Source organism: Neolamprologus multifasciatus, chromosome 10 (genome assembly GCF_963576455.1).
Source record: "Neolamprologus multifasciatus chromosome 10, fNeoMul1.2, whole genome shotgun sequence".
NCBI classification, from domain to species: domain Eukaryota; kingdom Metazoa; phylum Chordata; class Actinopteri; order Cichliformes; family Cichlidae; genus Neolamprologus; species Neolamprologus multifasciatus.
In genome coordinates, this window is record NC_140448.1 from 16,096,101 (window position 1) to 16,119,652 (window position 23,552).

The 23,552-nt window shown below is 39.5% G+C and overlaps 1 protein-coding gene across 1 annotated transcript; it reads left to right on the forward strand.

Moving 5' to 3' along the window:
- The first annotated feature begins 106 nt into the window (after window positions 1-106).
- Window positions 107-19,643, forward strand: grm5a (glutamate receptor, metabotropic 5a). The gene is made up of 18 exons (XM_085175186.1): window positions 107-283; window positions 570-881; window positions 1,204-1,337; window positions 2,023-2,284; window positions 2,702-2,816; window positions 5,166-5,415; window positions 9,811-10,046; window positions 10,135-10,256; window positions 10,334-10,458; window positions 10,550-10,718; window positions 12,530-12,656; window positions 13,117-13,234; window positions 13,552-13,738; window positions 15,959-16,117; window positions 16,201-16,326; window positions 16,482-16,664; window positions 16,775-16,944; window positions 18,472-19,643. Exons 2-18 carry the CDS (start codon window positions 654-656, stop codon window positions 19,391-19,393), a joined length of 3,633 nt encoding a protein of 1,210 aa, XP_085031312.1. The 5' UTR covers window positions 107-283; window positions 570-653; the 3' UTR covers window positions 19,394-19,643.
- Window positions 19,644-23,552: the final 3,909 nt, after the last annotated feature.

Sequence of the window (23,552 nt, forward strand, 5' to 3'; positions counted from 1 at the left end):
GTCGCTCCCCTGTAGAAGAATTCCATCGTTATACCTTCTGTTGATGCTCCATGCTTTCCACTGTTTTGGTGGAGGAGGAGGAGGAGGAGGAGGTAAAGGAGTAGGAGGGGGGGCTGTCGTGTGCGTCAGTAAGTCAAGCATGTTCCAATAACGGGCATTATCTGCTGCTATTTGCAGTGTGCTGTAACCAGGCAGTGCGCAGCGCTTTTTATTTGTTAAAAAATTGCTCCTTGGTGATGGAAACGATCTCAGAAGGAATATCATCTGCACGGGCAGAAATAAGGTAGGCTGAAGCTATCTTTTAGTTTGCTTATGCGAAGCGCTCTGTGGCTGTTGATGAATTATTAAAGCAGAGGAGATTTCCGAGTTTTAAGTAGGTTGTAGTACTCCACTGAAACACCTGGCTCTATGTCAGTTTTACCCAAGTTGCAAGATGCACTGGCGTTTCAGCACCACAGACAGCAACTGGATGTCATAGAGAAAGTGAAAACATTTTTCATTTTCATCGTACCTAAAAATGCTGTCTGAACTTTTATGTTTTAAAATAATTCTATAATGCTCTTGCTCAGGAATCCAACCCTTGCCCTTGACTCTACAAGTACAATGCCAAACGCAAAATCCTCAGCTGAACCTCAGCTATAAGTGGTCAGAAGATGGCGGGAGGTGTAACGAGGACCACGGGGATGGGACACATCCTGAAGTTGAATGTGCGGTTGTTAGCGGTGGCTGTGCTGCTGGGAACTGATGTGAGCTGGCTGGGCTTGAAAGACCAGGTTGGGGTCAATGCCCAGAACAACGAGAGAAGGGTATTGGCACATATCCCTGGTGATATCATCATAGGAGCTCTGTTCTCTGTCCACCACCAACCACCTGCAGATAAGGTACATTTTGATGTGTTTATGTGCATATGCTTGCACACATCTCAGTGTAACCCTTTAAAGTCTGAGTCATAAAATAAACGCCAGAAAATTTAAATTTTGCAAAACAGGAGTGGTTATTGAACCTTCTGACAATTAAAACAAATAAAATATCAATATTTGCATATATGAGTTTTAATTTGTATCATATTTGCGCCATCCTGCATTTGTTATTTTTTGTTTGCAATTTATTGATAAAAAAACAGGGGGGGGGGGGGGGATCACATACACTAGGCGTTAAGGGGGTTAGTGTCACAAATGTAAATCATCCATCTGTGCTGATCAGGTCCATGAGCGAAAGTGTGGTGCGGTCCGTGAGCAGTACGGGATCCAGAGAGTGGAAGCCATGATGCACACTCTGGACCGAATTAATGCAGACCCCAACATCCTTCCCAACATCAGCCTGGGCTGCGAGATCAGGTCAGCACTGACAGAGCTCACTGTGTTGTCTTTTTGTTTTAGCAGGACATTGTTGTCAGCTTTACACAATATTTACACAATGAAGAATTTTTATTCAACTGATGGTTTGGCTTACAGACTGGTTCATTATGAGATAAATTATAATATTATATTAAACACAGAATTTTAAGAAGGCTTCTAAACTTTGGTTTGGATGAATAGACAATATCAAAGTACATGGGGGAGATGTTTATAGGCATCAGAGGAGAACCAAGCAAACTTTCAAATAGACTCTGAAGATGGTTAAGTACAAGCAAGTGAACCGTAGCTGGAGGAATTAAGCCACAAAAGCAGCATGACAGGTAAGGGTAGAGTGTAGTTTCTTTTGAATTAAATGCAGTATTTAAAAGCAACATTTTGAAGTCATCAGCAAGCCTGCTTGTGATGACCTGCTTGTGTTTCCTGACACAGCTCATGGAAAACAAAGTGGGAATTTTGTACTATAAAGACCTTAAAAGACACTGATCCGCTCTGATTAGCACAGACTTCCTAAACATTGAATTCCAGACTTCTGAGGAATTTTGAAATTGTCTTTGTGTAGTGGTTTCCTCAAAATCACTGAAGCACAGACTGTACAATCCTCACCTCATGTTCCCATAATTCCTGCCAAAACAGTGTGATTGCTAACTCAGTCTTTCTACACCAGGGATTCGTGCTGGCACTCTGCCGTGGCACTGGAACAGAGTATTGAGTTTATTCGGGACACACTAGTGTCCAGCGACGAGGAGGAGAGCCAGGGCAGATGCACGGCAGAAGGAGGGAGCATGCTTCTTCAGGGGAAGAAGCCTATTGTGGGACTTATTGGACCAGGTTCCAGCTCTGTGGCCATCCAGGTGCAAAATCTCCTCCAGCTCTTCAACATCCCACAGATAGCTTACTCAGCCACCAGCATGGATCTCAGTGACAAGGTACGGCTAGTCAACAAACTCGCTAACAACAGAGCTGCAAACTTTAAATCCACACTGAATAACAAAGCAGTAAGCATGTCCTCATCAAAGTGTGAGGACATGCGTGGCAAGTGTGGCAGGGAAAAAAAACAAAAAAAAAAACAGTTAGTGCTTTGAGTTTTTTTGTTTTTGTTTTGATAAAAAGGAATTTCATGTAAAATACAAAAACACAAACCAATCTAAAAACTTCAGCTTGGTTTACATCATGTTCGATAAAACGTGATTTCAATTTTGAGAATCTGCTTGAAGCTAGCGCACAGCGATGGGTATGGTGTAAAGATTATAAGGGATGAATATGCAAACTAGTAGACGAGCTGTTGCATGCAGATAAGCCAGCTAAACTGCCAGACTGGTGATCATGTAAATTCCTTCCAACAGAGCCTGTATAAATATTTCATGAGAGTAGTACCATCAGATATGCAACAGGCCAGAGCAATGGTGGACATTGTCAAGAGATACAACTGGAGCTACGTGTCTGCAATACACACTGAAGGTAAGACTGTGTATGTCAGAGTGTTAGGGTTTTTTCTGTTATTCTGCTTTATTCTGTTCCTGCCAAAGACCACATATATACATATATAAGAATCTATTTTAAAGCTTTTTAGTCATCAGGAAGCACGTGACTCCCCATTCATTCATCTGATTCAAGAATTTTTAAGTTTACCTGTGAGAGGGTGTAAAAAAAAAAAAAGCACAACACACAGCAAAAGGAGCTTAGCTGAATATATCGAAAAATTCAAAAAGCCTTGTGAAGCAATAATTCTAAAATGTGCTTTTGTCTTTACATCCACGCCCACAAACATATCAATGTGCATTTTTTAGGCAAATTCATTGTCTGTTAATGTACAACTGATCATTAAAAAAATTATAAATTGATAATTGTCACAAGCTTTGAACTGTTTGTGTATCAGGCTGCTTTGTCCCCTGATTTCATTAATGCTTAAGTTTCTGCCTAACATTCTTACAGCAGGTATATAACTTTACTTAATGTTCCAGCGATAAAGTAATAAACTTTCATATTTATTGTTGTCCTCTGGCGACAATGACACACCAGGCTGCGATGCACAATACTCCCCAAAAAGCAAACGTCAGTGTAACAAACATTAACTAATCACAAGAAAATATACTCCGAATGCATCACTCTTATCTTTATTCAAAAGGGTTTCCATATATTTACTGCTTCTTTTATAATGTCTCGGTGGCTCCAGGACATACAATTCTGAAATAAATCGCTCTTAAGTGCCAGATTTTGTCAGGATTGTTCCTTTTTTCTTCTTCTTTTTTTTTAGTATAATTACCAATCTACTGTAGGGCAGGATTTAAAGTAAGTGTGTTTTGCATGCTGAATTTTCTTCTCCAGGGTACTGTAAAGTAGTCTGATGTTTACACTACATCTATTCTTCTAGCATTTTTTAACATGTAGTCCACAATGGGGGTTATCCAGCTGACTTTCTATTTCTTATTTCATGAATGTAATTATATGTGTACACTTTGATTTTTTCCTATGTATGTATATATATATTACCTGAACAGTTTTCCACAATTTTGTGAACCAGTTACATCAGCTAAAGAAGGCATTCGCCACTCTGGAAAGTTATATATATATATATATATATATATATATATATATATATAATATTCATCCTTGGTTGTCTTTACTTTTAAATATCTGTGAAATGGAGTGAGCTTTGATTATTAGTCTTTTAAAAGTTAGACTGTCAGACCCATGGAAGGTTAACCAGTTTCTTGGAAAGTTAGAACAAACACAGAGAAACATTAAAGAGTATAAAGCAATTTTAGTGTATATAAAATACAGCATCACTAGTATGAATGGCAGAGAATTTCATCATTTCTAAAGCACAGAAAATCAATTTAAAACTGTTGCTGCTGACACTCAAGAACGCAAGCAACGTTACTCACGTGTAGTGATAGAAAAAAAATATTTCAAATAGTGTCAGAGGGAGAGCATCCTCGCGAAGCATGAGAAAGTAGGTGACCTGATTTCTAGCAAAAACAGGGAAGTTTAACCCCTGACAATTCCTGTAATTGGGGGGAAAATGTACCAGATTCCCAAGTGCTGCGCTGGCATTACGCAAGTGTTCATACATTCATTTCTTCGTATTCATTCATTCGTATCTGTGTCAACACACTAAAATCAATTGGGCTAAGCAGTAAATGTGTTAGAAACATCACAATGAAGATGCTGAAGCAATTGTACAGTAATGTGAACAAAATTGTTGGAAAAGTCAGAGATAAATTTGAAATTTAGATGAGAATGATACACAAGCTGGAAAGGATGTGCAGCAGGTTCGGAGGATTAAGGACAGAGATGGAAATGTACTAACATGTGAAGAGAGTCTGCTGAGAAGACGGTGGGAGTACTTTTAAAGCTGATGAATAAAATGTCACAGGGAGGAGGACAGATGGAAGCTAGTCAGTGAAGCAGGAAGCGCAGAAGATTAGTAAGAAAAAAGTGACTGCAGTTATGAAGAGGATGAAGAATGGAAAAAATGCTGGGCCTGATGGCACCATTTTGGAGGTGTTGAGATGTCTAAGAGAGATGACAGTGGACTTTTTGGCCAGATTTTTAAACACAATCCTGTAGAATGCCTCAGGAATGGAGAAGAAGTGTACTGGTAGCAATTTTCAAGAACTGGGGTAATGTGACGATGAAGACTTGCGCATGTATTGCAGGAGGATGTTCAAAGAGTTGTTGTGTCAGAGGAGGATGCTTGGGATAAGAAGCAGCCAAAAGAAGAAGAAGTTAGCAACAACTATTTAACAGACCCCCAGCTTTTATATTTTTACGAACACCATTGCATTCATGTGGTTACCTCCACAGGTAATTATGGTGAGAGCGGTATGGAGGCATTTAAAGACATGGCAGCAAAAGAAGGGATCTGCATTGCCCACTCTGACAAGATATACAGCAACGCAGGGGAGCAAAGCTTTGACAAGCTTTTGCAGAAACTCAGAGGCCATCTACCCAAAGCCAGGGTTGTGGCTTGCTTCTGTGAGGGCATGACAGTCCGAGGGATACTGATGGCCATGAGACGACAACGCCTAGTGGGAGAGTTCGTCCTCGTCGGAAGGTGAGTGGCGACTTCTGGCATGTAGGATTCTTTAGACTGCATTTCTTAATTGTTGGAGTTTTTGCTTTTATCAGAAGCTGTTAAATCCTCTTGGTATCATGTGCTACTTTCCAATTCAGATTTTTTTTCTTATATCCACCATCAGGAGAAGATTGTTGATTTGTTGTCTTCCTGTCATCATCAACAACATCATCATTATCCTTGTTATCATCAGTGTTTTCATTGCATCCATCAACATCATGAATAACTAAGGGAACCAAAGGTATTTTTCCTTTACATCTTTTTTTGCACATTTTTAGTTCAGTTGTGAATATATTAACATTTATTGAATTTTAATTACTACTACTACTGCAGCCAATGATCCATATAGAGAAAAAGGTAACAGAGCCATACATTCTTCTTCTTCTTCTTATTGTTGTTATTATTATTATTATTATTTTTTATTTTTTTATTATAGCTATCACAACAGTAAATAGAGCCAGACCAACGTATTCCAGTTACTCTGTTTCCCTTTTATAAGAAAATCTGAGTCGACTAATCATTAGATACAGCATTGTTTTCCTGATGTCCAGTATGTTAAAATATAGTCATCATTATGAGAGATCTCGCACCCTACCACATCAAATCTGCTCTTGATTTGGCCTATGTTTAATGCATGGATCATTCTAACGATACGTTAAATGAAGAAACTGTCAAAAATTGTGAAAACCGAGCAGGGAGGAAAGCATTCAATTAGATACACAAGGGGAGAAAACAAGCAGAAAGAGGTGGTTGATTTAGCAGGAGGTTTCACTCTCTCCGAGAATAACATGTTTTATTTTAAGGTTTAGCTCTCTGGCTCGCTCTCGTCCCTGGTGGTCTATAAATGCCTTTCCTCATTAGGAGCCACATATGTAGGCTGTCGCTCAAATCTGACAGCAGGAAACATAAAATAACCTTGAACTACATATTGCAAAACACTGTGTTCTACCATCTATGTTATCCATACAGAGCTTTCAGGTAGCCGTGCTATTGAAATGTGCTCATTATTAAAACTTGTGGTTAATTTGTTAAGATGTCCCTCATTATGAGGGTGATTAGATTCGAAACGTACTGCGGAGGTGTCAGATTTGTCTCCAGTTGCTTTTGATGCATTCATGCAAGCATTAATGAGCACGCGTTTTATGAGTTCTGTCCTTCAGTGATGTGTATTTAACATCATCATCATCATTTTTCTTGCATTTTTTTGTTAGCTGCCTCCACAAACGATCATTTTCATCTTAGTTTGAAAGATCTGTCACCTTGCAGTACATGCCTAGACTGGATGCTTTTTAAATTGAGGTACTTAAGCCTGTTTTATACAGCTGCATCTGATCAGCAGCCAAAACTGAGCTCATGTAGATAGATATCTATGGATAAATGAAAATGTATCACACAAAAACCTTGTATATAAAGGCAAAAGGTTATATAAGTACACTCTCTATTTTTAGTCACATTATTGCTCTAGAAGTGGGAATGTCAACTATGTTGGACTGGGTGTACCGAGTTCTGCAACCTTGGGATGAATTTCAAAATAATTTACTAAGTTAATGGCCACTGTTTGAGGTTGACCTGTGTCTTGCTCTTCATTTAGATAGATTAGCTTTTACATTTTACAGAGTTGATCTGATTCTGGCCTGTGGTTTTTGCCATTTCAAATGTTACTTTATATACCCTCTGGTTTAGCTTCAGTTTAAAGTTTTGTGGTTTGATTAGTAATCATGTTGTGACTATTTATGCTTTGAGGATTTAGATTTTGTGTTATTAATATTTGATTATTTGTGTTTGGTTTACTTTGTCTCCCCTTCTAGTTTCTTGGATCTTTCTGTCAAAACTTTCTCTCTGTTTGTGATTCTGTGTTTGGTCCCTCGTGTGCCACATGCTTATGCCTGAGTTTGGATTTTCCAGTTTGGGACATTTTTATTCTTTGAACCAAATAAAAGGTTATTTTTCATTTATTTTGTTTTGTCTGCATATTCCTCCTTGCCCACTCATGACACACACGCTCCATCAGTTCCTTTACAAAGCGCTCCAACTAATCACTTAGAGTTTTTAGTGTTAGCAGAGCAACACGATCCCCGACTGGCTTCTCACCTGCAAATTAGTGTGATGCATTGGACCGGTTGTTTGTGGGAAGAGTGTTTTTTTTCTTCTTTTGGTCATACAGCTGGTTTGGATTTTTTATTTAATTTATTTTTTGTATGTGTGTTTTGTTAAATTTTCAGATTTTAGATATGGGAACGTTTGTGGCCTCAAGTTTGTTTTATAGAAGTGAGGAGTTCTAAAGTATTTCCTCATAAAAATCTTCTCATACATGTATTTTAAAGTGAAATAAGAAAACGATGTGTGTTCACACGTATCTGTGTGTGTGTTTCTGTGGATGCACATCCTTGCACGTTTATGTGAGTCTTCAGGCTGTAGGTGGTGTAGCAACATGCTGCATACAGCATATTGCCCTCCAAGGTCGATGTGTGGGTTTTAGAGCTCTCGTTCAAGTGTGATTCAAACTATCCGGAGTCCAAGCCCTCCATGCTTTTCATATCCATTTCTGCCTTTTTCATGCCAGTGTACCATTTCTGTACTTGCTTCTCTAAGGATGAGTTATGAAATGATCTCCTACCTCACTCTCATAAAAAAAAAAAATCCACCCACACTACTGTTGTGTAACTCCAGCTCGGTTAGCGAAGTTTTCAAAAATGACTTCTTTTTTTCAGTTAGAAGGGTGCAATTGTTTGTGTCAGTGAAGTGTGCATTTTTACATGTATGCACATGCGTGGATGTGTAATCACCCTTCTTTTTTTTTTTTTTGCCTTTTTTCTGACTGTAGACAAGTATCCAGAGGGAGAGATAATAATAGATGGGAGTAGAAATCTTTTCAAGCAGTTCACTGATAGATATAGCTTACTGACTCCAAGACCTCTGTGTTTTTCAAAAAACACCACATCAGATGTGCAGACACTGCAGTCTGCTGATGTTTGTTTGGAGTTTATTTGCTGGTGGATTTTTTTTTTTTTTAAGAAAAAAGGACCTTTAAGGTCCTTCGTCAAACAAAAATAAATATTTTATGTCATAATTTTGAGTTCCAATATATTATGAACCTTGACAGTTAGATTTAAATGAATAGTAACAGATTGGTGCAGAGATGCAAGTTGTTAAAATCCGAGAAATTAATTAAAGAATAAAATAGGGAAATAAAAAAAACAAAACAAATGCTTAAAAAAATGCTTTATTTTTTATAACTTTGTAAGTCTTGTGTTGGCTTATCTGAGTCATCATTGTAAATGTTATTCTCATTTCAGTCATTCATTTATGAAGACACCTCTGGTCTCTTCCAGTCTGAGCAATTGTGTGCCAATAAATTATTATCAACACAACAGCTTTTCAGCAAAAAAAAAAAAAAAATCCATCGTGAATTCAGTGTTATTTTACTTTCTAAATCCACTACAAGATATCTGCAAGCAGTGAGGAGGGGGAAGCAGTTCAACACTGCATAGTTGCCATGGCAACACGATCTGATCATGTTAAAAGCATAGATGCAAGCGCTCATAGGAAAACATATGAATGCTTATCGCAACACTGACCCAGATTTATTTTTGAGGCAAACTCGGAAGGAGTGTGAATCTATAGAACAAGTTTAGGAAAATATATTAATAACAGAACTAAAATATGATCATGCTTCTTGTTTGTGGGCTTCGCAGATAATTTCCTTCAGCTGTGACAGTCTCAGAAATCTAAAAATCTATTTCATAACTTTCTTGATTCCTGGTGTGATGATTGTATTTGTCAGTTTTGCTGAAAATTGGAAAATATTTGTTACCTGTGAAATAAGATGCCACTTGCCCTTGGGCAGCTTTTGAAAAAATCCATATAAAAATCCATATATATTTATAGGTTGGTAGGGGTTGAAAAGCATTACTTGGCAGAAAAGCACCGGGGTTCTATATCGCTGACATTCACACTCGATTTCCAGGTTCGCTGTATTAGTATGTTTAAGGAATAATTCTTATCTGATAGTCCTGAATGGTGCTTTAAAGAGATGTCTCTTTTACAGTTTGCAGTGTAGGCCTTTTCAATTTGTTTCTCTGGTGTAAAGTGTCAAGTTTTCCAGCTGTGCTTAACAGTTTTTAGCAAATCTTGCTGTGTGCACTACACCTGTTGAATGCTTTCTGGGAACTAGCTGTCCCACTAGCTATGTTTTTATATACTTTATACTCACATTTATAAGCCAAAAAAAATGAAATAAAAAGAATAAATAATAAAAAAATAAATAATGAAGCAAATAATTTAAAAAATAAGAAGAATAACATCCTAATAGTAACAGTACTTACCTGAACTAGCTGTTGTACTTTTTTCTAATTTTCCCTTCCTCCTGTCCAGCGATGGCTGGGCTGACAGGTATGATGTGACTAATGGCTACCAGAAGGAAGCAGCCGGGGGAATCACTATAAAGTTAAAGTCGGCGTATGTGACCTGGTTTGATGATTACTACCTGAACCTGAAGCCTGACGCTAACCTGAGGAACCCCTGGTTCCCCGAGTTCTGGCAGCACCGCTTCCAGTGCAGGTTGAAGGGACATCCACAGGAGAGCACTGCTTACAACCGCACTTGCACTTGTTAGTAAAACACCTACTTAGACACTTTTAACAAATCAGTAAAATACTATCATTCAAGGGTTTTCTATTGTCTCCTTTCTGTCCACAGGGAGAGAGTCTCTGCGGCATCAATATGCCCAAGACACCAAGATGGGCTTTGTCATAAATGCCATTTATTCTATGGCTTATGGCCTACATGCCATGCAACAAGCACTTTGTCCAGGATATAAGGTATGAGGACTGACAGAAAACATTTAAGTGCTTTCACATCAGTTGTGACAGCAGTGACATCACTTTCTCTTCCACAGGGTTTGTGTGAGAGCATGCGTCCCATTGATGGTCGCAAGCTGCTAGATTTCCTGATGAAAACCAACTTTACTGGTGTATCTGGGGAGGCCATCCTCTTTGACCAGAACGGAGACTCACCCGGCAGGTAAGGCCTGAGATGGCAAAGGCAGAAAAAAGGGTACAGGAAAAGCATAAATTGCTGTTTCATGTGTGTTTATATTGCATGCTTGCCTCAGGTATGAAATCATGAACTTCAAGCAGACAGGTGAAGATGAATACGCTTACATCCATGTGGGAAGCTGGGATCAGGGTGGCCTAAAGATGAATGATGAAGAAATCTGGAGCAACAACAGTGAAATCATCCAGTCAGTCTGCTCTGAGCCCTGCCAGAAGGCACAGATTAAGGTATGAACCCGTTCAGCGCACTCAAGGGCCAGAGTTACACCTCTAAGGTTTAATACTCAAAATTTTAATCTATAATGTATTTGCTTTTTTTTTTTTTTTTTTTTTACAGTTTGTAGCAATAGTTGTACACACAATCGTGACGAGATCATATATCAAACCAAAAGAAAATGCAAATAACTTGATTTTAATGTGTGCATCAAACTAAAGGGTGAATTATGAACATTTTCTCTTTCTGATGCCACTCATAATTTATGATGCCATACGACCACATATAACCACAGACCAGAGAACTCGGGACAGTTATAATGAAGAAACCTTTAAAAAAACACAACCCACACAGCAGCCTTAAATTGATCCCACGGGTTCACAATTTCTAAAACTGGTCCAGTCAGATCCTCGAGTACTCTGCCAGGGATTCAGCAAAGCTCTTTGTTCAAGCTTTTATCATCTCCCATCTGAACCTTTTTAAGCTTCCTCCAGCTAATTCAAATCACGAAGAACACTGAAGTGTCCCTCTCCAGTATTTTTCCCTAAGTTCTAATATGAATCCCTCTTTACTTCTGACACCCTGTTGTTTATGTGCAGCAGTGCACCGCTACAGAAGCAGCCTGTTGGAATGCTGAATGAAATGCAAAGCGAAGTGCAATGCAAAACAATCAAACCCATCTTTAGTTGAAAATTGTACTGAGACAACATATCAAAACGCTGAAACTGACATAATCTTTTTTTTTTTCTAAATTTGTACTATTTACATTTTAAACCATTTCTCAACTGTTGTGGGGAAATCGTTGTAGAGCTATGACAACATATGGCATTTTATAGGTTTGTAAGTTTTCTTGTAGTGGCTAAAAAATACATGTAGTGAAAGAAATAGAACGAGAATATGATCACCTCTCACAAGCATTTCAGATTTGCTCTTAAGTTTATGCTTGTGTTAATGACTGTTAATTACCTCCATATTGGAAAAAACAAACAGTCACCTAGAGAGGACAAGACTCAGCTGTACATCTAAAGGGTAAAGGTCACTCTTTTGAGGATGCCAGTGTTCATATTTTGGACCGGGAGCAAAAGGAGTAAATGAGGCCATGTATGTCCACTGTGAACGACCATTAATGAATAGAGAAACTGTCACCACCTACAGTGCAGTCTTGAGATTCCTACCCAGAGGCCTCAACCCCCGCTCGGATCTTGTGGTAGTGACCCATGCTTTTTTTTCACATCTTGGCTCATGTGATGGAGCACATGATTAAAAGTGGTGCCACAAGGGTTTAAATACCTGGGACTTTCCACCATTTGGTTTCAGAACTGAAGAAGCTCTTCTGGATGAGAGGTGAAACGCCTTCAAGAAATTTGAGAAAGTCCGGTCATTTTCTTTCCTTAGACTGTCATGACCTGGATGACTGGGAACCTACACAGACAGATTCCCAATCATGTCCACCCACAAAGACAACCTGCCTTCGCACTATTAGAGGATGCGGCAGAACCAAAGGAAATGGGAAACTCCGCACAAAAATGTTAGTAATTCTGATTAAAACTCCAGACCACTAACCACTAACCCTCCGCACTTCCACTTTTCCTTTTCCAGCTACACTTCTTCATATACGTGTTGCTATGGTGAGGAAAGTTTTTTGTTAATAATGAGACTCAATTACCTTCTGGATGTTTTTTTCTTCTTCATTTGCTCCCCTGGTGAACAAATTCTCATTTTCTTAGCATGTGGAGCAGTCAGAGGGTAAGATTACCTACAGGAAATTGTCATTGGAGCATTGAGACCTTTCCAGTCTTTCATACTGGTGTGTCTGTGTCTCCAGGTGATCCGTAAAGGAGAGGTGAGCTGCTGTTGGACCTGCACTCCCTGCAAAGAGAACGAGTTCGTGTTTGATGAGTACACTTGCCGAGCCTGTGAGCTTGGCTCCTGGCCCACAGATGACCTCACTGGTATGCACTACTTCATCTGTGGCACTTTCACTTACACATACACGGTTTCCGCAGCGGTCAGAGGAGCCACGAAATCTGGGTCCACCGCAGTGACGGTGGACCACATCCGTTAACAGCCCTAGCATTCTGTACAAAGACACACTACTGCACAGAGATAGTATTCACATATAAAGAGACCTGGATCCAGATTTCTTTGTAAACTGTCCTATCATATTTTATTTCCTCTCTAGTTTGAAATATTTTTTCTTAAATTTTACACACAACAGTTACATTGTTGATGCCCACAGTGTTGCAACATGAGTGAAAATCTGTTGCTGGAGTAAGCTACAGTCTGTTGCCTGTTTCATGAAAATACACAAATACACTAGTTTTAATATTTCGCTTACAAATGCATCACATTTTTGTATGAAACTTTTCATGTTTTTTCTCTCGCTAATCATGATCTCTATGCACCCCTCAGGTTGTGAGCCAATTCCAGTGCAGTATGTCCGCTGGGGGGATCCAGAGCCCATTGCTGCTGTAGTCTTTTCCTGCCTGGGCCTCATGGCTACACTTTTTGTTACATCTGTTTTCATCAAGTAATTGGAGCCAATATCTATACATTTAACTATGAATGCACAGGATGTTTACATACATATTCAGGACTAGCAAGGGCTAACATCAGTTTATTTTGACTTACTGTTGGTGTTTTACTGCGACTCTGTAGATGTTTTTAAAGTCTGATGTCCCTGTTTGCAACTGGTTGTTAGTGATATATACAATACATCCTTTGCGGTATTGAATGTCTCATGCTTTTGTATGACTAACATTTAATTAGACAAAGTAAAACAGTCACTGCAGTGCTCTGTGTATCTTTTATCAGCTGTGTGAATCTAGATGTTTCATTTATCTGTAGGTTTTGGGACACTCCTGTGGTCAAGTCATCCAGTCGGGAGCTCTGCTACATTATTCTGGCAGGAATATGTCTGGGCTACCTGTGTACTTTCAGTCTTATCGCAAAGCCGCACATTGTCTATTGCTACCTCCAGCGGCTGGGAATCGGACTGTCCCCTGCCATGAGCTACTCTGCTCTCGTCACCAAGGTACTTTTTCTGTTTAGTTATCAGAAGGTAGGGGAACAAGCACATAAAGTATATGCACGTTAGCGTCTTCTTTCACTTCCTATGAAACTAAGTGGGTTAAAACAGGTGCTCATTGTGTATCAGCTGCATTTGAAACCAGCTTGTTCTTTTAAGCACTAAAATAGGTATTCTACAGTATTTAATTTAAATTTCTGATCACATTTTCCCTATATCACTACTATACCTAGGGATGGGAATTGATAAGATTTTCACGATTCCAATTCCATTTTAGATTCTGTTTAACAATTCGATTCTTTATCGATTCTCCTATCGATTCTTGTTTTTAAAAAAGGAGAAGACACAGGTCAATTAGCTTAGAACTTTGTTTTATGTCTTCTCTTTGAACAAGAAATTTAGGAGTAACCCAACAGTGAGATGTTAAGAGATCCACAGCCTATGGCTCTTTGATGGGGTGTCACGGAGTCCCCAGAAAAAAAAATTGTAAATGTAAAATAATAAAATAAATATTCTTCTGTAGCAATAACAAAGTATAACATAAATTATTCTGTAGCCATTACACAAGAATATCCAGTAATGTCACTGCCTACAATTAAACACATTCACTTACCGAATGTCGGGAGCATCTACTGTGGCAAATGAGTGCAAGCCTTTGACCACAAACTTAGTCACTGCTCGGTGACATTCGTCTATCCTGGCCTGAAAGGAGACGCTACCGGTAGACTGCAGCGAGAACTGCCAGCATCTGAGCCAGACTCTGTCTGTCTCTCTCATCATGGTCACCTAAATGCACAGTAATGGCAGGTTTTGTAATAAGGCAGATCGCGCTAACATAATATGCACTGTTAGTTGATTATTATTTACTTGCCGTATTAACAGGACCGCTGCTGCTGGGTTGAGATTCACTAGTCCTAGGCAGCGGAATTAAAAACATGACATTCATTTAAGGTCATCGTGTGTTTTGTGAGCAAATGCTTTTGCATATTCGTAGTGTTTCCTCCCTTAAATGAAATATCTAGTTTGCAAGTATTGCAAGTTGTCCTGTTGTCATCCGTTCTCGTAAAGTATAACCAAACGTTTGTGCCCAGGCGCCATGTTTCCTGCCAGGTAAATGACGCTCTTCAAAGTGGGGCATTGTTTGCAAAAATGACAAACAATTCAAATTAATTGAAACAGTGGGAACCGGTTGTCAACAAGAACCGGTTTTCGATTCCCATCCCTAACTGTACCTGTGGAATATACAGTATACTAAAGAGTGTAGTTACTGTGACAGTAACTACTAGTTACTGTCACATTTTTTTCTCATTGGGACTTTCAGTGTTAAATAACATGTTGGAATTGAGCTGCACGGTTAAGAAGTTATCAAAACAAGCCTGCAAAACGTACAACACTATATTGCCAAACGTATTCACTTCCCTGTACAAATCATTGAATTCAGTTGTTCCAGTCACTTACATCATCACAAGTGCATAAAATCAAGCAGCTAGGCATGCAGACTGCTTCTGTGAAAGAACGGGTCGCTCTCAGTGAATTCCAGCGTTGTACCGTGACAAGATGCCACCTGTGCAACAAGACTAGTTGCGAAATTTCCTCACTACTAAATATTCCACAGTTAACTGTAAGCGGTATTATATGAAAGTGGTAGCAATTGAGAATGACAGCAACACAGCTATGACGTGTAAGGCCATGTAAAATTGGGGTTAGTGAACACTGAGGGGCACAGTGAGCAAAGTTTACTAACTTTCTGCCGAGTCAGTCGCTACAAACCTCCAAGCTTCATGTAGCCTTAGCTCAAGAGCAGTTCGTAGAGAGCTTCATGGGATGGAAGACTAAATTACTCAAAGAAGATGTTTTTTCTATGAGTCCCAAATGACTGACTTTAAAGGACTTTATCATTTTGACAGATCAAGGGCTTTCTAATTTCATTCAGAAGTTCTCTTTATAAACCACTTTTTATCAAACTGCTTATCTACTGTTGTAGTCTTATGTTTTCAAGCATAAATAGAATGGCAACTCTAGAGTAATGTTGGGAGAGCCACCTCCAGAGACTGAATGATAGCCAATTGTAAGAGAAGCATGGTAGAAGTTGAGGGTCTGAGTGTGGGCTGAGGTTGCTGCTGAAGAACTGGGAAAGGGATTATTGTCATGAATCAGTGCAAGATGTATTCTCCACAGTCGATGTAATTGAAGCCTGCATAACCATTTGATCTATTTTTGATCCAGACCAACCGCATAGCACGGATCCTGGCAGGCAGCAAAAAGAAGATCTGTACCAAGAAACCGCGTTTTATGTCCGCCTGCGCACAATTGGTCATCGCCTTCCTACTCATACTCCTGCAGCTGGGGATTATTGTGGCACTTCTCATCATAGAGCCACCACAGGTATGTGCGGGTTTCCTTTGTAATGTGGGGAATAGTCATATACATTTATTTATACAACTAGAGAAGCTTCTTCCTTCCTTTAGGTGATCTATGATTACCCCAGTATCCGTGAGGTGCACTTGATCTGCAATCTGACCACTCTGGGGGTGGTAGCACCGCTGGGCTACAATGGTCTGCTTATCCTCAGCTGCACCTTCTACGCCTTCAAGGTACTTCAGCATAGCATTAGTCAATAATGCAAGGCTTACTAAGATTTTCGGTTACTTTTATATGTTTTTGTTACTCACTTTTCTTTCCTATGTACTGTTGATTTTACTTTACCACGCCCTGCTTTAAAATGTACATACTCCCTTTTCCCACACAGACTCGTAATGTACCAGCTAATTTTAATGAGGCCAAGTACATTGCCTTCACCATGTACACCACCTGTATCATCTGGCTGGCCTTTGTTCCAATTTACTTTGGCTCCAACTACAAGATCATAACCATGTGCTTTAGTGTCAGCCTCAGTGCCACAGTGGCTCTCTGCTGCATGTTTGTCCCCAAGGTAAGAAAGAAAATAAAAACCTTAAAAATCTAAAGATTTTCTGTTTGGTTTGGCATTATCCCTTTTCACACATTTTTTTACACTTCCTTCTTGCTCATTTCCATTATCAGGTCTACATCATGCTTGCCAAGCCTGAGAAAAATGTCCGCAGCGCTTTCACCACATCCACAGTTGTGCGCATGCATGTGGGTGATGCTAAGAAAGCTGCCAAATCTGGCAAATCTTCTAGCAGCATGGCCAACTTGTTTCGACGCCGTGGCTCTACGCAGGACAACATAAGGTACAAGCTGGCGTTAACGTATATATAGAGAGAGATAAAAACAAACAAACAAAGATTTTATTAACATAGCTGTGAGCCTATCAATCAATAGATTTAACATTTTGTCTATGTTCAAGGGCTGTGTCTAACATTCACACACACACTCTGATGACTGTAATATGATAAACTTGGCTTAACCTTCTAACTTGTAGACAACTCACTCTACCACCTGAGCCACATGCCCCAAGTCTACAGCATCTGGTATTTTCAGGTGATATCCCATCCAAGTACTGACTGAGCATGCTCAGGGTGGTATGGCTATGAGATGAAATGAGGTCATGTACTGTAGGACTACCTCTGTTTTGAATTTTTAAAGTGTTTCCTACTCTCCATAGCATTTAAACTAGAGTGAACTCCTTAAGTAGTAGCTTATTTTTTCCATTAGCAACTGTATAATGACGCATTGTGAGATAAAAACTTTGAATCAATTTATGTTTTTAAAATGAAAGTTATATTTAGTGCTTTCTAATTTATAATAACAAGCAATGTGAGACCATATTGGCACAGTTTCTGATGATATTTTCGATAAATAAATAAAGTTTGATAGGAGTTGCACGCCACATTAGCAGTGCCATAGTAAATGGCCTGTATTTGTATAGCGCTTTACTTAGTCCCTATGAACCCCAAAGCACTTTACACTACATTCAGTCATTCACACACACTGGTGATGGCAAGCTACATTGTAGCCACAGCTGCCCTGAGGCGCACTGATAGAGGCGAGGCTGCTGGACTCTGGCGCCACCAGGCCCTCTGACCACCACCAGTAGGCAACGGGTGAAGTGTCTTGCCCAATGACACAACGACAGAGACTATCAGAGCCAGGGCTTGAACCGGCAACTGCCAACTCTTGAGCCACGATCGCCCCATAGTGTACAACAAGATAAAAATATGATTGAGCTGAAGCTAAAATGGGACAGCTACAGACAGTCGGGTGATACAATGGATATGAGGTTTAACTAACTGCTGATTGGAAAAGAAAATACAGTCACCTTCTTTAGTTGTTTCTGTTCATGAGTCCATCAAACGATATGGAAGATCTGCTTAGATATAGTACAGCTAAGAGCACAGCCATCCACATCTCTTCTTTAAACTTTATACATGTAGAGCAGAAGTTGTTGCAACAGGCTGAATATGAAGCCAAGAAAAACTGCTCCCAGAGCTGGGAGTATGTAACCTCATTTGGGTTACGCACTCCCAAAGGATCCCCACTGCCTTTAAGGATTTCTCTTTCGAGGAAGGATAAAAGAACATGCAAAGAGACTTAATATTACACAGCAGGCAAAAGATAGAACATAGGAGAGTAGAAATACTCGTGAGAGGAATTGGAACATGAGCCTCATCATGGATTATAATAGTTTAAAGAAAAATCCTGGTGTGATGTTGAAATAAATTACAGATATTTACACCAAATACTTACATATTTACTGACAACTTGCAGTATTACACTATAAGTATGAGATTACTTACTGCCATTCATGTGATTTTCAGTTCCAATGGGAAATCAGTGACATGGACACAGAATGAGCGTGGATACAGACCAAACCTGTGGAAGAGGATGTCATTTCACGTGAAGAAAAAGGATCCAGTCGAGGCAAATCAGACAGCCATCATCAAGCCATTCTCTAAAGATGGGGATACACCAGCAGACAACGGTGTCAAGGAGCAGTACGAAGAGCCACAGCTTTCTCAGTCTTTCACCTGCACACCCTCTCAGTCACCTTTGCCCACCATCAGTCAGCATGCAGCGAAGGCGGTGTGTCATCAGGGAGGAGAGGATGCCGAGGATGCACAAGTTTTACCCACCTATTTACCCGAGCACCCCGCTGGGGTGAGAAGAAGGGGCGGGGACAACAGCCAAGGTGTTGGTGCATTGAATGATGGAGACATTAGCATCATAGGAGTGGGTGACATTGGCATAGGGATGATTGGCGGCCAAACTCAGGGTACCACAATCATGGACCAGATCAGTAGTGTGGTTAACCGTTTCACTGCCAACATCAGTGAGCTGAATACCATGATGCTGCCAGGGGGAGCCACCGTCAGCCCACCCTCCACCACTGCTCTGCCTGCTGCTACTGCAGACACCACGGCGTGTCCACCTCAGTACCTCACGCCCAGGAACAGACAGACACCCTCCACCGTCACCACATATGCGGAGGTAACAGCTGTCTCCAGTTTCTGCGAGAATCGACCAGCGGGTAAGATTTATGAGCACCTGGCCGGGACTTGCGTGAGTAGCAGACGGGCCAAGGATATGGAGGAGCTCATGGCTCTGACGCCTCCCTCTCCATTTAGAGACTCATCTCTGAGCTCCAATGGCAGCTCTCCCCCTTCCCTGTCCCCTGCCTCTGAGGCTGAATATGACCAGCTGCTGCTGAGACATTACAGCCAGAGCTCCTCCTCTCTTTAAACCTGCACCCCTCTCCCACAACTTATTTTCCTTTTTTAATCTTCTATCCAGGGAGCATTTTAAACTCCAAGAGACAAAACTTCCCACTGGACCAATCTCTTTGATGCCTTTCTTCGTGTGGATATTATGAATGTTTAAGGCTTTTTTTTTAATGAACAGATGCTTATTTTCAGATTGCGACTGGGCACACCCACACATGACCTCACTGAGTACTGAAGGACTTAGAGAGGAATACCAATAGAAGGATTTTTTTTAAAAAAAGGACCGAAATAAACATAAGGGCATTTTAAAGACTTTTTACTACTTTTCTGACATGTTTCAAACTCAGTTTTAAACTCCAAAGACAACTTTGATAAGCTGAAGAAATGAAAATCAAACAACACTTTTTTTTAAAATGGCTATTGGTCTAGGGACTCCAGATGTTTAGAAAAATTAAAAATTACTACAAAACCCCAACATCAAATATGATTGTGTTTTAGTTGGATATTTTTTATTATCTTTTATCATTAACATAGAGAGTAAATGTGTTTTTTTTATCGCTTGTTGTGACCTTATGCACTTTTTCTACTGACAAACTGCCCTAACATGTAATATTGTGAGACCCCCGCTGGATCCAGATTGTAGGAAGAAGCAAGAAGGTATTTATGCGAAAATCAAAACAATTTTACTGCCAATCACAAAAGACTTGAGAGCGCATTTTGTATCCTGATGCTAAACGGGGAAAGTGGTCAAATGCTGCAAATCAGCCATCAGGTTTTTCTCTTTCTCAGTGACCTTTTTCATGTACTGAGGATCAAACACCTCCTATCCCAAGAGGACAGAAGCTTTTTATGTCTCAAGGAAGTCAGACATTTTCCCAGTGGACGCGTTCATCAGGTGTCTAACCCACAAACAGCGTTCGGACTACTTGGATGTCTTCTTTAATTCTTTGATCTAGTTGTGACTCAGTTGAATGTATAAGTTTCAAGATCTGTAGTGGACCAAACTGATCTTCCACCTCAGGATGTGTTCAGCTGTAACGTGCTGAATGACTGTCATCATGTGGTGGATCAAAATGTCTCCAGTTTGCATGATGTCAGGATTGTTTACACTCTCTGAGGTATGTTTGTAATGATTTACTTTTTAATATCGTAATGTCAAAATACTATTATGAATATATACAGTAGCACAGTAACAATACTAATAGTGATATTGATGTGCTTTTAAGGTTAGTTTAAGGAGGAGAGAAGCAAATTTAAATTGCGGCAGATTTTTCTTTCTACCAAAAAAAAGTTTTTTTTAAAGCCTTGCTTTTTACTTATATGTGTGCCAGTGCATTGACTTACTTTGTGGTTATGTAAAATATGCTACTGAAAATCTTATTGTAAGCCTATTCAAATTTCTTATGCCTGAATATTTTAATTCATTTGGTATGCTTTTTTTTTGTTCTTCTTTTTTGTCTGCACTTTTGCCTCTCTGAGGTTTAAGGTCAAGAATAATATGGATTCATAGGTTTGCAGGTTTTCAGCTTCTAAGATGTAACTGATGATACTGACATGGTAGCTAACATATGTCTGGTTATCAGACCTTTTTCTTTTTACTATTTCCAGTCTGGCTTCAGTCCCTAGCTTTCTTTTTTTGTCTGATATTTCCATACAGACAGGAATGTGTTTATGTTTTTTTTGAAATGTGCAGTATGTTTTTTCAATATAAAAAAAAAATGTTCATGGATAGTCGCCACATATGCATGCATGCAGCTTGTACCAGTCGTGCAGGTTTATTATAATATATGCCACTATTTTCTGACATGATTTAGAGAATGGTTGTCTTATGTTTTTTATCCGATTTGCAGATTTAATTCACAGCTTGGTCTTCTACTGCATTAAAGGTTTCCATTCAAAACTAGCGCTTTGTAAATTATTGTTAATAGCCCTTATTTACAATGAAGGAATGGAGAAATGCTTCATAATGAATATGACAATAGTGATTAAATTTTAATATTTAGAAAGTTGAAGTAAAATGTAATATCTCTGTATAACTCACAACTAGTACTAACAAATGGCAATCATTTTATAGGAATTTATGTTTTTATTGTCGTTTTGGTTTGGCAACTGAGTTTTTTCCACAATGTATTTTTCCTCTGGCTGACCAAATCCCTATGGTGGGTTTCTGTTCCCTACTGGATTAGGTGGCTGCTCCACAGTTTGGAGAACCAATGTTTTAATGAGTCGCATCTCTGAAAACTGGATCGTGTGCACCCTTTCTGTCAAATCATGCTGCAATACTTTAGAAACCTAAGGGAAAAGGCATTTCTAGGACGTTCTTTATTAAATAACGTGATATAATTTCGTATGCCATACACTGTAGTCCAAAAATGTATAGTGAGATTAAGAGTTCAAAAGATAGCGGGCAAGGTTAATTCATAGTTGGAGCATAATAAGCTTAAAGTAAAGTAAGTAAATAAAAAGCTTTTTTAGGGCTCTAACTGGCTTGCAGTCTCCACTACATTCCTAAATTTTAGTAGGAATGCAGGTTACTGTGCGTTGATTTCTTTCTGGAAGAAAAAATCAGTGATTATTCTTTATTTTCATTTAACTGTAAATGATGAGAGAATTGGGAATAAAAGTGACAGTAATTCATATTCACTAATCACAGTGATTATGTGAGTGCCAGACATTTTTCAGATATCGAAGACTCACTTCTTCTGTTCTTTACAAGGTTTGCATGCATTTGTTTATGGACAGCTTTCTTAAGGTTTAACAGCATTTTCATTGGATTGAAGTCCAGATTTGAAATTTGCAACATCTTGATTCTTTTTTTTCCAGTTATTTTGTTGTGGATTTGCTGCTGTGCTTTGAACAATTGTCTTGGCATGAGCCAATTTCAGCAAAGCTGTCGGAGAGGTGACCCCACATTTGACTGTAGAATGTACAGAGGAGTTTACCAAGTCCTGTGGCTGCAAAATGAGCATAAATCATCAGTCCTTAACCACCGTGCTTGATAGTTGTTATCAGGTGTTTGTGTCGATATACACGTTTTGCTTCTCTTTCACATGTGGTGCTTACCATTATGGCCAAACATCTCCACATCGATCTAACTGTCTCACGGGTTTATTTTTCCTAAAGATGATTGTTCAGATGTAATTTTGCAAACCTGAGCTGTGCTGCTGTGTTCTCTTTTTAGAGGGGAGAGACTTTCTGGAAACAATTCTTCCAAAGAAGCCATATTTGTTCAGTCTTTTTATAACTGTGGCTGTCGTGAACTTTCATAGCCAGCTGAGGCCTGTAGAGTCTGAGATGTAGTGTTTTACCTGATTTTATTTGTTTTTGCCATTTCGTTGAGCATTGCACTGTCTGATTTGTCATGAATTGAATGTTTTCCATCCATCCATCCATCCACTTTCTGCTGCTTATCCAGGGCTGCATTAATGGAGAAGCAGTCTAAGCAGAGAAGTCCAGCTGAGTTATTCCCAAGCCAGCCACAGTCATAAACTCTCCAGTGTGTGCCCCAGGATACACAGGGGCATGCACAGAACAGACCACCTAGAGGGTAGGAATCATCCTTACAGATGCCTGAAGCACCTCAACTGGATCCTTTTTAAGATGGAGTAGTGGCTCTGCTTCAGTGCCCTCACAAATGATCAATCTCTTCATCCTGTCGTAACGGAGAAGCCTGGCCACCCTTTCCAATAATTGCATCTTCCCAGTAAGATCATATCTGCCACCTAGGCCAGTTCTAGACAGGCATATATGAGAGGGTATACAGAAATGTAAAGGGGGCACATGGTGGCAAAGGAGCCAAGAAAGATGTGGGGTTTGTGTTGGGTGCTCTGGATTAGGGGTGCCACAAACGATTATTTTGATAGTTGACTAGTCACCGATTATTTTTGCGATTAGTCGACTAATCAGATCATGCATCCATTGGACGTAAAACGTACAGCCTATTGCACCAGCATGCATCTGCTCTTATATAACTATCTTTAGCTTACAGCTTGAAGTGTTTAAGGTATGTGCTAACTAAAAATAAAGACAAGATGATAGTTTATTAAACTTTTAATATAATTTGCAGATTGTCTCAGTGGAGTTTCATAAACTCAGCCATCTGCTCTTGGGTCCCTAAAACAAAGGAAGCATTAAATACAGCAGCTTTTGACACTATCTCCCACCGCATCCTTCTTCAC